This window comes from Bubalus bubalis, chromosome 12, assembly GCF_019923935.1.
Source record: "Bubalus bubalis isolate 160015118507 breed Murrah chromosome 12, NDDB_SH_1, whole genome shotgun sequence".
Lineage (NCBI taxonomy): Eukaryota > Metazoa > Chordata > Mammalia > Artiodactyla > Bovidae > Bubalus > Bubalus bubalis.
The window spans coordinates 67,812,005-67,826,690 of NC_059168.1; the positions used below are offsets into that span (position 1 = coordinate 67,812,005).

General features: G+C 41.4%; 1 protein-coding gene across 3 annotated transcripts; it reads left to right on the top strand.

Annotated features, from left to right (window-relative positions):
* The first annotated feature begins 6,289 nt into the window (after positions 1–6,289).
* Positions 6,290–14,260, top strand: SNRNP27 (small nuclear ribonucleoprotein U4/U6.U5 subunit 27). Of its 3 annotated transcripts, none has more exons than XM_006079633.4 (6): positions 6,290–6,427; positions 7,570–7,690; positions 8,334–8,446; positions 9,174–9,253; positions 12,826–12,890; positions 13,860–14,260. In XM_006079633.4, the coding sequence occupies exons 1-6, from the start codon at positions 6,394–6,396 to the stop codon at positions 13,912–13,914; spliced, it is 468 nt and encodes a 155-aa protein (XP_006079695.1). In that variant the 5' UTR covers positions 6,290–6,393; the 3' UTR covers positions 13,915–14,260. The 3 variants fall into 3 exon arrangements, with proteins under 3 accessions (XP_006079695.1, XP_044782027.1, XP_044782028.1); XM_044926092.2 differs by having other exon boundaries at positions 12,780–12,890; positions 13,860–13,987; XM_044926093.2 differs by lacking the exon at positions 12,826–12,890 and having other exon boundaries at positions 13,860–14,025.
* Positions 14,261–14,686: the final 426 nt, after the last annotated feature.

The following is a 14,686-nucleotide window of genomic DNA, read 5'->3' on the forward strand; positions in this document are numbered from 1 at the left end:
CACAGGAACCTGGAATGTTAGGTCCATGAATCAAGGCAAATTGGAAGTGGTCAAACAGGAGATGGCAGAGTGAACATCGACATTCTAGGAATCAGCAAACTAAAATGGACTGGAATGGGTGAATTTAACTCAGATGACCATTATATCTACTCTGCAGGCAGGAATCCCTCAGAAGAAATGGAGTAGCCATCATGGTCAACAAAAGAGTCCGAAATGCAGTACTTGGATGTAATCTCAAAAATGACAGAATGATCTCTGTTCATTTCCAAGGCAAACCATTCAGTATCACAGTAATCCAAGTCTATGCCCCAACCAGTAATGCTGAAGAAGCTGAAGTTGAACAGTTCTATGAAAACCTACAAGACCTTTTAGAACTAACACCCAAAAAAGATGTCCTTTTCATTATAGGGGACTGGAATACAAAAGTAGGAAGTCAAGAAACATCTGGAGTAACAGGCAAATTTGGCCTTGGAGTACAGAATGAAGCAGGGCAAAGGCTAATAGAGTTTTGCCAAGAGAACGCACTGGTCATAGCAAACACCCTCTTCCAACAACACAAGAGAAGACTCTCTACTTGGACATCCACCAGATGGTCAACACCAAAATCAGACTGATTATATTCTTTGCAGCCAAAGATGGAGAAGCTCTGTACAGTAAGCAAAAACAAGACCAGGAGCTGACTGTGGCTCAGATCATGAGCTCCTTATTGCCAAATTCAGACTTAAATGGAAGAAAGTAGGGAAAACCACTAGACCATTCAGGTATGACCTAAATCAAATCCCTTATGATTATTCAGTGGAAGTGAGAAATAGATTTAAGGGACTAGATCTGATAGATAGAGTGCCTGATGAACTATGGACGGAGGTTCGTGACATTGTACAGGAGACAGGGATCAAGATCATCCCCATGGAAAAGAAATGCAAAAAAGCAAAATGGCTGTCTGGGGAGGCCTTAAAAATAGCTGTGAAAAGAAGAGAAGTGAAAGGCAAAGGAGAAAAGGAAAGATATAAGCATCTGAATGCAGAGTTCCAAAGAATAGCAAGAAGAGATAAGAAAGCCTTCCTTAGCAATCAATGCAGAGAAATAGAGGAAAACAAGAGAATGGGAAAGACCAGAGATCTCTTCAAGAAAATCAGAGATACCAAGGGAACATTTCATGCAAAGATGGGCTTGATAAAAGACAGAAATGGTATGGACCTAACAGAAGCAGAAGATATTAAGAAGAGGTGGCAAGAATACACAGAAAAACTACAAAAAAGATCTTCAAGACCAAGATAATCACGATGGTGTGATCACTCACCTAGAGCCAGACATCCTGGAAAGTGAAGTCAAGTGGGCCTTAGAAAGCATCCCTACGAACAAAGCTAGTGGAGGTGATGGAATTCCAGTTGAGCTATTTCAAATCCTGAAAGATGATGCTGTGAAAGTGCTGCACTCAATATGCCAGCAAATTTGGAAGACTCGGCAGTGGCCCCAGGACTGGAAAAGGTCAGTTTTCATTCCAATCCCAAAGAAAGGCAATGCCAAAGAATGCCCAAACTACCGCACAATTGCACTCATCTCACACGCTAGTAAAGTAATGCTCAAAATTCTCCAAGCCAGGCTTCAGCAATATGTGAACCGTGAACTTCCAGATGTTCAAGCTGGTTTTAGAAAAGGCAGAGGAACCAGAGATCAAATTGCCAACATCTGCTGGATCATGGAAAAAGCAAGAGAGTTCCAGAAAAACATCTATTTCTGCTTTATTGACGATGCCAAAGCCTTTGACTGTGTGGATCACAATAAACTGTGGAAAATTCTGAAAGAGATGGGAATACCAGACCACCTGACCTGCCTCTTGAGAAACCTATATGCAGGTCAGGAAGCAACAGTTAGAAGTGGACATGGAACAACAGACTGGTTCCAAAAGGAAAAGGAGTATGTCAAGGCTGTATATTGTCACCCTGCTTATTTAACTTCTATGCAGAGTACATCATGAGAAACGCTGGGCTGGAAGAAGCACAAGCTGGAATCAAGACTGCTGGGAGAAATATCAATCACCTCAGATATGCAGATGACACCACCATTATGGCAGAAAGTGAAGAGGAACTAAAAAACCTCTTGATGAAAGTGGAAGAGGAGAGTGGAAGAGGAGTGAAACAGTTGGCTTAAAGCTCAACATTCAGAAAACGAAGATCATGGCATCTGGTCCCATCACTTCATGAGAAATAGATGGGGAAAAAGTGGAAACAGTGTCAGACTTTATTTTTGGGGCTCCAAAATCACTGCAGATGGTGATGCAGCCATGAAATTAAAAGACGCTTACTCCTTGGAAGAAAAGTTATGACCACCCTAGATAGCATATTGAAAAGCAGAGACATTACTTTGCAAACAAAGGTCCGTCTAGTCAAGGCTATGGTTTTTCCAGTGGTCATGTATGGATGTGAGAGTTGGACTGTGACGAAAGCTGAATGCCGAAGAATTGATGCTTTTGAACTATGGTGTTGGAGAAGACTCTTGAGAGTCCCTTGGACTGCAAGGAGATCCAACCAGTCCATTCTGAAGGAGATCAGCCCTGGGATTTCTTTGGAAGGAATGATGCAAAGCTGAAACTCCAGTACTTTGGCCACCTCATGCGAAGACTTGACTCATTGGAAAAGACTCTGATGCTGGGAAGGATTAGGGGCAGGAGGCGAAGGGGACAACAGAGGATGAGATGGCTGGATGGCATCACCAACTCGATGGACGTGAGTTTGAGTGAACTCCAGGAGATGGACAGGGAGGCCTGGCATGCTGCGATTCATGGTGTCGCAAGGTTCGGACATGACTGAGCAAGTGAACTGAACTGAATGTTCTTATATAAAGTACATGTACTTTTTGGCTTCTCTGGTGGCTCAGTGGTAAAGAATCCCTCTGCTAGTGCAGGAGAAGCAGGTTCATTCAATCCCTGGGTTGGGAAGATCCCCTGGAGAAGGAAATGGCAACCCTCTCCAGTATTCTTGCCTGGGAAACTCCATGGACATAGGAGCTTGGCAGGCTGTGTAGTCCATGGGATCACAAAAGAGTCAAAGACAACTTAGTGACTAAACAACAACAACACACAAATTTACCTTTATTGAAAATTGCCCTGTCTGGTTAGGGAGGAAACTTGTAAGTATGATCACAAGTGTTGACATCACTCCAACCCTACCCCGCTGTAAAGTCATTAAAATAACCATTAGAATGAGGGAACCTCACGCCATGTATTATAAACAGGATTTTTCTTCAAGATAACAGTGCTGAAAGTACACAGTGATGGATAATCTATATTCTTGAGAGAGGGCAACTTGATCAGTAAATAAGAAGCCTTAGCAGAGCACAGTTTCTGTCCCACATCTTCAGGTGGGGGAGAGGGGGCGCTTTTCTGCCTGAGGTAAATGTCAGGGCTGTCCCTTTAGGAAACTTTATTCCTTTGGTTTTCTCTTTCTCTTCTGTACTTTTTTTTTTTTTTTATTTCTCTAAGCTGACTTGTTCATACCAATATTTTAAACATGCTTAGGTTTCTCCCATCTTCACAAAACCTCCAGATTTACCTCCACCCGTATTTTGCCCTGCCATATTTTGCCCTGCATAAGCCAAACTTTTCAAGAGGGTTATGCAGGGAACCCCCTGGTGGTCCAATGGTTAAGACTCCATGTGTTCACTGAGGGGGACCTGGGTTCAATCCCTGGTGGAGGAACTAAGATCTCAAAAGCCACACAGACCAAAAAAAAGGGGGGTATACAAATTCGCTCTCCACTGTAAAAGTCATTCACAACTCCATAAAACTGAGTGAACAAAGACTTTGTTGCTAAATCCTTTAGGTTAGATGCGGGGAAGTGGGGGGGGGGGGTTGGTGTTTGTTTTTATTTTCTTTTTTTTTTCATTTTAACATTTTAAATTAACCACTTTGTTCTTGAAACAGCAGACTTCTCTTAAAACTTACCTGATAACACTCCTTCTGTTTCTCTGGCTACCCCTTAGTCTCCTTTTGGGGTTCTTCCTCTAGCTGTCTCTAGGCCCTTTTCTCTCAGCCTCCCTGAGTGGTTTCATGCACTCTCATGGCTTCAAATGAACATCTGTATTCTGATGATTCCTTTTCTGTGTGGTTCCAGCCGAGAGCTCTCTTCCAAGCTCCAGATACGCATCTAGTTGGCATCTCCTTTTGGGTGTTCAGAATGGCTCCTCACATTAGTAGGTCCAGATATACAGCCTTCACCCAAAACTTATATGCCTTATCTTAGCAAAGGATGTTACCATCTACCCAGGTTCACAAGCCAGAAACCTGGATATCATCCTTGAATCTTCAAACTCTCATGCAGACATCTAAGAATCAAGGTTTTCCAATTTTACCAATTCTCATACCTACTGATAACCACTCTAGTCTAGGTGACTAGAGTCCCAACCTAGACCACTGTACCATCCTCCTAGGCGTTTTGCACCCCCACCTCCCAGGCAAGTCTCCACGTTACCCAACATGTTCTCTGAATAAACTCAAATGTGATTCCCTCTGGTCCTCAAAGCCCTTGAACGAACAGCTCTCTGTTGCTTTTACATCAGGGTAACTTGACCACAGCTTACAAGGCTTCCAGTCTGGTCTTCACACGTTCACTCCTTGCTCCGTAGGTCTCTACTTTTAGCCCATCTGCTCCCTTGCCTCTTGTCCTGGCACATGCAGTCTCCTCTGCCTGGACAATCTCTTTCCCTGTCCCCCCAGCAAAAGTCACCCCATTTGACCTGGCTAATTTCTACTCATCCTTAAGGTCTCATTTGGACATCATTTCCTCCTGGAAACATTCCTTGAGAACCCTTCCCCTCAAAGGAGTTAGGTATCCACTTCATGTGAACTCCTAGTTCTGCCCCTCTGGGTGCATCTTGATACTGTTTACTTGTTAGTATCCCTCAGTGGACTACAAGTACTCAAGAACAGACTTGCTTTTTTCATTGATTAATCCTCTGGTACAGGACTTCCCTGGTGATACAGTGGATAGTAATCAACTTGCCAATGCAGGCTACATGGGCTGGATCCCTGATCCAGGAAGATTCCACATGCTGTGTAACAACTAAGCCCATATGCCACAACTACTGAGCCTGCCTGCTGCAACTACTGAAGCCCGAAAGCCTAGAGCCTGTCCTCTGCAACAAGAGAAGCCACAGCACTGAGAAGTCCTCGCACCTCAACTAGAGAGTAGCCCCTGCTGGCCGCAACTAGAGAAGGCCCATGTACAGCAACAAAGACCCAGCGCAACCAAAAATTTTAAAAGTTAAAAAAAATTTTTTTAATCCTCCGGTACTAGGTGTGCAATAAATATTTTTGTGAATACTTGTGTTCATCATGCCTTTTTAATTGCTTTCATTTTCTAGTGTTTTGACATCTGGGGCCTTGCCAAGACTGCCCTTCCCAGGACTAGCTAATTCTGCGAGATAGCAAATGAGTCCCCTCATGAGTCTGACTTTAATATGTAAGCCAGCCAGTGAGAAGTCCCTACTCTATCACCTCCTTTATCAAGCTCACAAGTCAAGGCATTATTCCTCTGCCACAGATCCCAGGGCCAGGTACCAACAGCTCTGGACAGCCCTTAAATCTCAAGAGCCTCTGGTCAGTCTTAGAGAACCTGCTTAGCCTGCTTCCCAGCCTCTGCTGTTCCCTCCAACAAAACTCAACAAAAGCTCTCAGCCATGTTTGCTTTCCCCTTGCTCCCTCTGCCTCCTGACCCGCCCTACTGCTTCCACGTGTGGACTTAAAACTTTGCATATGGTAAGTTTAGACTGGTTTGATATGAAATATTTTTTGCCTATGGACAAGATGGTAGGAAAGAATAATGGGGGCAGGGCGGGGGTGAGAACTGTGTTAGGGTGGTTTATATATGGCTTTTTCCTGACATTTCTAGAATACCAACAGGGAGCAGGGGCTTCCCTGGTGGGTCAGTGGTAAAGAACCCGTCTGCCAATGCAAGAGACCAGATTTCAGCCGTGGGTCGGGAAGATCCCCTGGAGGAGGAACTGGCAACCCACTCCAGTATTCTTGCCTGGGGAATTCCATGGACAGAGGAGCCTGGAGGGCTACAGTCCACGAGGTCGCAAAAAAGTGGGACACGACTTAGCGACTAAACAACAAAGCACATTCTAATGCCCACCTCGAAATAAGGGAGAGAAGATACTGAAGCCACCAGGAAAGAGGGGTTGGAGGAGCAGAGATGACAACTCTGTTCTCCACGGAACCGCTGGGCTCGGAAGAGGTGATATCAGGTTGGGGCAGCCTCCCTTCTTTAGAGGCCGGAACCCTGGCGAGTCGTTTTATCGTTTCCCAGTCGGCGGTGAAAGCTCGGTTCCCGCCCTCCCGGAAGTTGTTGCACAGCCGTTTCCGGGTCGACTTGTACTGGAGAAGGATTCCAAATGGGTCGCAGTCGCAGCCGCTCCCCACGGAGGGGTGAGTCCAGAAGTGGTTCTGAGGGTCTAGGGCTCGGTCGGAGACTCGTCCCCACTTTGGTTCCCAGTCTAAGGGCCGCGGAGAGGGGGGAACCTTTTCTTCTAAGGAGAAGGGAGGGGTCTACTGGGAACGAAGACCTGGGCCCTACACGCTTCAGCCCTCCGGTTTGAAGGCAGTTTTTTTTTACCCACTTGGGGTTTGGCCGACTCTTTGTCAGCCTCATGTAATAACTTGTTTTACTTGTGGCTTGGGAATTTAGAGTCAGGCCATGGTTCCCGCAATTTCTGGGTGACCTAGTGCAAGTCATCCAGCCCTCCTGCGTCCGAATTCCCGTAATTAGACATCTGGGGTAAATATTATCTTTCAAGCTGACATGAGAATGCATGCCACACTCCGTAACACTCAGCATGTGCTGCCGCCAGGTTCTTCAGTGCTCAGGGTTTCCTCCCCAGTTTATAGTAGGGAAATCGATGTTTAGGAGTTTGCGTTCAGAGTGCTCACCTCATAATGACTTCTGGCCCCAGCCCCCAGAGGGGGCAGTGAGAGGGGAAGAGTTCACTTAGAACCTCAATTCTGCCCCCTCGTTAGTTTTTATCACCTTCAGCTAATCAGGGTTGATCTTAAAAGTTAAATGAGCCTTCGAACCACAGAGGGCTATTGAGCACTTAACAAGTTCTCAATCCGAATTGAGAACTGCTGTTTAAGTGTCGAACACACCGGTTTTCCTTGATTAGTGCGGAAAAATAAATGCGTGTTGAAATGCTGGTGAAGTGAAGTGAAGTCGCTCAGTAGTGTCAGACTCTTTGCGACCCCGTGGACGGTAGCCTACCAGGCTCTTCCCACCATGGGATTCTCCAGGCAAGAATACTGGAGTGGGTTGCCATTTCCTTCTCCAGGGGATCTTCCCAACCCAGGGATCGAACCGGGGTCTCCCGCATTGCAGGCAGAAGCTTTAACCTCTGAGCCACCAGGGAAGCCAAGTTTGGGTTAAATCTATACTGTTAAAATTAATCTCATGTGTCTTTTTTTACTTTTTAAATGTGACATCTAGAAATGGCTCGCATTATATTACTGTTGGTCGGCTCACCATCCAGTAGATGTTTGAAGTAATTTTTGACTCTGCAATTTTGTGTTTTTATTAGAGCGTAGGCGGTCCCGGTCCACATCCCGGGAAAGAGAACGCAGGCGCCGAGAAAGGTCCCGGTCCCGGGAGCGAGATCGGAGAAGAAGCCGTTCTCGGTCCCCACACAGAAGGCGTTCCAGGTAAGTGCAGCAAAGCAGAAGTTTTACCACAGCTGCGTGGTCGCTGCTCTTGACTTTTGTTTTTATCGCTTACAAAGGGACTTACAGTTTCATGAAATCAGCGGAACTTTATCCCACTTTATTCTAAACCTAACATTCCCATTGGTAAAATGGGGTTGATAACATTCCACATAATAGAGTTGCCTTGAGGAGTAAATGAGAAATAATACATGAAAAGCACTTAGCAGGAGTAAGAAGTAAGTGTTTTGTATATTATAGTCTTACTTTTTTATAAACTTTTGGTGCTAATAGTTTATTCAACCATATAATCAAGAGTGTGAGATCTTGGAAGAATCTTAGAAGTGGACTCTGATTCTTAATAACCATCAAATACACTTGTTGTTTTCTTTTCTCTGCCTTACAAAAAATTTTTAGCCTCGCTACACTGAGTGTAACTGATAATTAAACAATAATAATTTTTTGTTAATAGTCAGGGCCTAGGCAGAACTTTCTTCCTCATTCTGCTTTGAGGAACAAATTCCTTTCTCTAGAATCCGGCTTTTGTTCAGCCTTTACCTTTCATGCACTCATGTATATCTGTGCTCTTCAACACAAGTCACCAGGTATGTCTCTGTTGCTAACATCTTTCCTTATTAAATATTAGGTCCCCAAGACGACATAGATCCACATCTCCTTCCCCTTCTCGACTGAAAGAAAGAAGAGATGAGGAAAAGAAAGAAACAAAAGAAACAAAAAGCAAAGAACGTCAGATAACTGGTAATATTAGATAAATAACTGTAGGAAATGTACAGCCTTGTTTAGAAATTCAATTATAAAATCAAGTATAATTTTTGAATCTTTAGCTATTTAAGTTTTTGACAGTATTCATTAAGGGCTTCCCTAGTGGCTCAGCGGTAAAGAATCTGCCTGCAATGCAGGAGACAAACGTTCAGTCCTTGGATTGGGAGGATCCCTTGGAGAAGGAAATGGCAACCCACTCTGGTATTCTTGCCTGAAAAATCCCATGGACAGAGGAGCCTGGTGGGCTATAGTCCATGCTGTTGTGAAAGAATCGGACGCAACTGAGCACACGCGCGCGCACACACACATACATAGTATTCATTTGCATATGGTTTTGAGATTTTGTTTTAATTGTACCCTAATTACTAGTTATTTGGAGCTCTTGATACAGGAAGGACAGTTAAAAACATGAAAATATTCTATCTTGGAAGTATCTTCACTGTCTGATGTTGAAGGTGGTCCTTCCTAAAGATGCCAAGCATATCCTTTTAAGCAATCTCTTACAATGGAGGATAGAGATCACACTTTTTCCTTGCACCTTAAGTTATATTCTATCCAAATTGAGGGATTTTTCATTAAATTCAAGTCTTTAGCTAATTGTTTAGTATATTTTCTGCTGGTAAAGTGAAACAACTGTTAATCTATTGCCAGCTCTCTTTTTTATGTATAAAATGAGTTTAAAATGTATCACTTATTTTTGCAGAGGAAGACTTAGAGGGCAAAACAGAGGAAGAAATAGAAATGATGAAATTAATGGGATTTGCCTCCTTTGACTCCACAAAAGTAAGTAAAACATGTAGCCAGTCAGGTATTCTTAATGTGAACTGATCTGCCCCATTTTTCCATATTCTTTTACTATCACTTGTAATTTCTTCCAATGATGCAAGTTTATTCTGTTAGAAGACAGTAACTGTTTGTGTGAAGGGATTTGAAAGCAAGGGAAGGAAGTTGTGGGCTGCCATTGGAATTCAGGAAGTATTTGCTTGGGATATTTGAATTAGATCTTAAAGGGCCAGTAGAGGTGATCAGACAAAGAAGAGGAGGAAGATCATTTGAAGTAGAGGGAAAAGCCTCACAGAGATGCCCTGTCGGCATGAAGCGGCATAGAGTATTGGAGGAGGTGCAAATTCAGTGACTAGAGAAAGGGTGTTGATGGGCTGGTGACTATAGATGGGGCTAGAAATAGAGGTGGGAGGCAAATCACAAAAGGCTGATATCCTTAGCCATACTGAGGAATTTAAGTTGATTATTTTGGTGATGAGAGGAAGCAATGGTTTTTAAGCAAGAGAGCAACAGATTATATGTATGTTTAGAAAGATGACCTGGGGCCTCATGGAGGGCAAACAAAAGACTAGGAGAACTGCCCAGTCATGCAGTGAAAGATGATGAAGGCCTGACCTGAGGAGAGAGGCTGGAATACTGAGAACAATTCAGAAACAAGAGTTAGTGGTGGTGGGAATGGAGGTGAGTAGTCAGTGATGACTCTTGAGGTGTCAGGCTGATAGGGTTAACCAAATAAAGGATTGTAGGAAAGGGAAGTGCTATGAAACAGAATGAAGTGCAGCTGCCAGATAAAGATGGCATTGCATCAGATCAGATCAGTCGCTCAGTCGTGTCCGACTCTTTGAGACCCCATGAATCGCAGCACACCAGGCCTCCCTGTGCAACACCAACTCCCGGAGTTTGCTGAGACTCACATCCATCGAGTTAGTGATGCCATCCAGCCATCTCATCCTCTGTCGTCCCCTTCTCCTCCTGCCCCCAATCCCTCCCAGCATCAGAGTCTTTTCCAATGAGTTAACTCTTCGCATGAGGTAGCCGAAGTACTGAAGTTTCAGCTTTAGCATCATTCCTTCCAAAGAAATCCCAGGGCTGATCTCCTTCAGAATGGACTGGTTGGATCTCCTTGCAGTCCAAGGGACTCTCAAGAGTCTTCTCCAACACCACAGTTCAAAAGCATCAATTTTTCGGCGCTCAGCCTTCTTCACATCCATACATGACCACAGGAAAAAACATAGCCTTGACTAGACGGAGCATACATATCTCATAACTCAAGAAGAGGGATTGACAGGAATTTGAATGCTCTCTAGCCCTGACCATCATATTGAAAAGAATAAGGAGGTGGGGAGGCAAAAGAGGGAGAGGTTGTGGAGAGGGAGATGGGAGAAAGATAAGGAGATGGGGTAGAGAGAAATAGAGCAAAGAGGAGATGGAGGGAGAGAGGAAATTGAATGAAGAGAGAAGGGAGGATAGAGAGAGGAAGCCATTAAGAATAGACAGGGAGAGTGTGTGTGGAGAGAAAATATATTTTTAAAACTTTGTTTATAGAATTTTAAGTCCTTTTCATTTTGCAAATAGAAGTCGCAGTCTCTGAGGGGAGGTGTCAAAAATAATCCACTTCCCCTAATCTTGTGTTCCATTATGTCATGAATGGAGTGGGGCAATCGCAGATGCTCTAAGAGCTTCTAACTGATGTCATTCTGTAGGATTCCTGTGTATTTTTTAAATGACAGTGTGTGGCCTAAGAGGAGTACCAGAGGCATGACTATTTTGAGGTGAGAAAATTAAGAATGAGCTATTTGATTCTCACAAATGGTTATGTGAACCCCATTTTAAAATTTAATGCGATTTCTGTATCAGGTTTTTTCCTTGAATATACCAGTTCCTTATTTGCTATTCCAATGAGCGTTTTGTAAGTAAACTGGTTTATTAATACATATATTGGATGAATAAACATATTTACAAAATGAGACAACTAAATTTCACTGTTTTTAGAAGAATAGTGAAGGACCTTATTAGAATTCTTTTTTTTTTTTTGGTTTTACTATTGCCTGACGTTATGTTTGGAATTCCTGAGTATCAGATGTAAAGATGGAGCCACTACTTTTAAATGTAGTCTGTGCTGAAGATGTTTGTTTATAAAGGAAAAATAAGGTGAGAATTTATAGATTCCATAAAAATTATGGAGTACCACAAGAACAAATGATGTCAGTTGTTTTGTTAATGACATCAACAAGGATGTTATTTCATATGCAGTTGGCTTCAGGACTCTCAATTATAGTTCCTCAGCTCATTTGTATTTTTCAGTAATATGTATCTTATGATATTTCATCATTAATCTATGGTGGAACCTCTTCAAATGCCAAATTAGTCACTTATTTTCCCTTCTATTTTAACATTCTAAAAAATTTCAAAGTTGGTTTTGTTTATGGACAAATTTTCTATTCCAACATGTAAATAAGAGAGCTAAGAATATACAACTCTACAAATAGTTTTCAAAAATCAGTTAGCCTTTAGTAACTGAACTTAGTAAAAAAAGATTAATGGACTTCCTGGTGGCTCAGTGGTAAAGAATCAACCTGCTAAATGCAGGAGACTTGAGTTTGATCTCTGGGTGGGGAAGATCCCCTGGAGAAGGAAATGGCAACCCACTCCAGTATCCTTGCCTGGGAAATCTCATGGACAGAGGAACCTGGCAGGCTATAGTCCATGGGGTTGCAAAGGGTCGGATGCGGCTTAGTGACTTAACAACAGTGTGATGTTACACATGGTGATCGTGTAGATATTATCATCATGATTAGACATCTTGATAAATGGAGGGAATTGTGAGGAAAGCACAGTTAACAGTCTGTGGAAATTAGAGAAGAGAGCTCTTCCTAGCAGCTGGGTCATTTAACTTGGCCTCGAAGAATGCACAAAAACCAGACGGTTGAAGATTGGATGGGAGTTGAGAAGGCAGTTTAGGCATGAGGAACAGAAAGTGGTGAGTTCATTTTGCTGAATCAAAAGACCCATAAAGAAATTAATGAAAAAGAAAGTCTGAGGTACAAGTGATACAACATTAGTACCTGTTATCCTGATTCTTGATTTAAAAATCAAAATTTCAAAGCCTATGCAAGAAATGGGATTAGATACGAATGGTGACTGATTTGAGAATCCCATTAGTTCAGGTCATAAGTTAAATTTTTGTGAATATGAATTTTTCTAGAGGAGATATCCATAACTTGTATCTGGTTTTGAAGAATTCTCTAACCAGAAAAGGTGAGGCTCTGCTACCCACTTTCCCTGCATGCCTTGCACATAATACATATGAGCATTTGTTGGTTTGAATATTGGTATTTCTTTATATGTGACTATAAAAATGTAAACAAGGTTATAACACTTGAGAGTTCCTGGGATATCATCAGGATCTGAAAATTCTTTCAGTCATTGGACTACGTCATGCTTAAATGAATCTTGCCATTAAAGAGGTCTGTGGAATCCAGCTCTTTGATCAAGGCATTTAATATATTCTTTCTCTTGTGTGTTGTTTGTGTGTGTGTGTGTTTTGGTTTTTGTTTTTTGCTTCTCTCCAGGGGAAAAAGGTGGATGGCTCTGTAAATGCCTATGCCATAAATGTATCTCAGAAGAGAAAGTATAGGTATGCATAGCTGCCATTATTACGTTTGAACTAATATAAATTATATGCTTGGGAAAGAATTTGTTAGGGGTTAATCATGTTTGTAGGCAATGTAGCAGTTTTCCATACAATCCCTTACTTTAGTTAGGTTTCCATATTGTTCCTTGATTTAATCTTCCTTGTTTATATTCTTGTATGTTAAAATAATTTTAAATTTATCTGTGAACCAGAAACTATTACAGAGAAAGGGTAGTTGGAGTAAAATTTTAGGTTATAAGTAGTTCTTTCTTCAAAATAGCATAATCTCAAGTCTTTAGACTTTAATTTCATTATAATTATAGGTTTTAAAATAGATTCCTTCTGAATTATTTATCTAAATTGATTATGTAAGGATTTCAACTGTAAATACCTATCTGTTAAGTATAGGCATATTTTATTAATACCACAAAACAAACCAATCCATACTTGAAATCTCACTGCATGAACAGAAAAGTCAAGACATCTGCAAACATTGTCTTTTTCTCTACATTTTATCACTTCAGTTAATTTAGACTAATACTTCAGTTAATTTAGAAATGTGAATAGTGTGATTTGAGACGGCTGTGAGTTAAAATACTAGAATCAACAGTCCATTATAAAATTACCTTCAAATAAGGTCTTATGGGGAGAACTAGTACAGTGTGTAATCAGATTTGTTTGATAGGTACCTATTTGAAACTCTTCTCTGTTTTCCTTAAACTTGGTAGCTGTTTGGTGTTACTTAAATATGGATTTTCAATTGATTTTTTTTTTTTTAAGTCTGTAGAATCTTCCCAAATAATACTGAAAGTATATTTCCATGCTTTTGTTTAGATTTTGACTTTGAATACTTCTTGCCCTAGACGTTGCCATTTTAGAAATAGTTTATAGGTTTAACTTCTGAAGCATATGATTGTTTCTTTTATAAGACAAACCCACAATTTTTTTAATTAATAAATTTTCTCATCATAGGCAGTACATGAATCGAAAAGGTGGATTCAACAGACCTTTGGATTTCATTGCATGAGCTGAAATGTTGAAGAATGATGTTTTTTCCCTCATCTTGATCAGAACAATGGATTTTTGTATTTAATATGCATCAAAAACAGGATCAGAGTCCTTCCTCCTTGTAAAGTAAGAAAATTTTATTTATGATGTGTGTAGTTCACTTACCCAGCCTCAAAAAAAAAAGAAGTTAAATATTACATTTTTTTCCTTTAGGAAATATCATTTGGGGCAGTCATCAACCCCATTTTTTTGTCCTTATTCCTATGGAAACTGTATATGTTTTTTTCTTGGATGCTCTTTATGACTTTTTAAAATACATAAAAGTAATTTGGAAGTAAGTTTCTCAAATAAAGCAATAATTTCTACCCTTTTGTATTTGATATTTTTATAACTAGAAAAAAATAATCTCCCTACACATTTTCTTTTTTCATACATAGATATAGATATCATGATTCTTCATAGTTTTAAAAATTAGAATATTGAAAAAATATAACTGAATTTTTTGTGTCTTCTGTTTTTTGCCCCCTGTCCCAATACCGTATTTCCCCAGTTAAAAAGCAATACATGCTTATTCAGTTCAGTTCAGTCACTCAGTCGTGTCCGACTCTTTGCAACCCCATGAACCTCAGCACGCCAGGCCTCCCTGTCCATCACCCAACTCGTGGAGTTTACCCAGACTCATGTCCATTGAGTCGGTGATGCCATCCAACCATCTCATCCTCTGTCGTCCCCTTCTCCTCCTGCCCTCAATCTTTCCCAGGATCAAGGTCTTTTTAAATGAGTTAGCTTTT

Bases quoted from the DNA above. Each gene is read 5' to 3' on its own strand.
- SNRNP27 (XM_006079633.4), top strand. From the start codon at position 6,394: ATGGGTCGCAGTCGCAGCCGCTCCCCACGGAGGG. The intron at 6,428-7,569 runs GTGAGTCCAGAA...TGTTTTTATTAG, and splicing joins CAGCCGCTCCCCACGGAGGG to AGCGTAGGCGGTCCCGGTCC. The intron at 8,447-9,173 runs GTAATATTAGAT...TTATTTTTGCAG, and splicing joins CAAAGAACGTCAGATAACTG to AGGAAGACTTAGAGGGCAAA.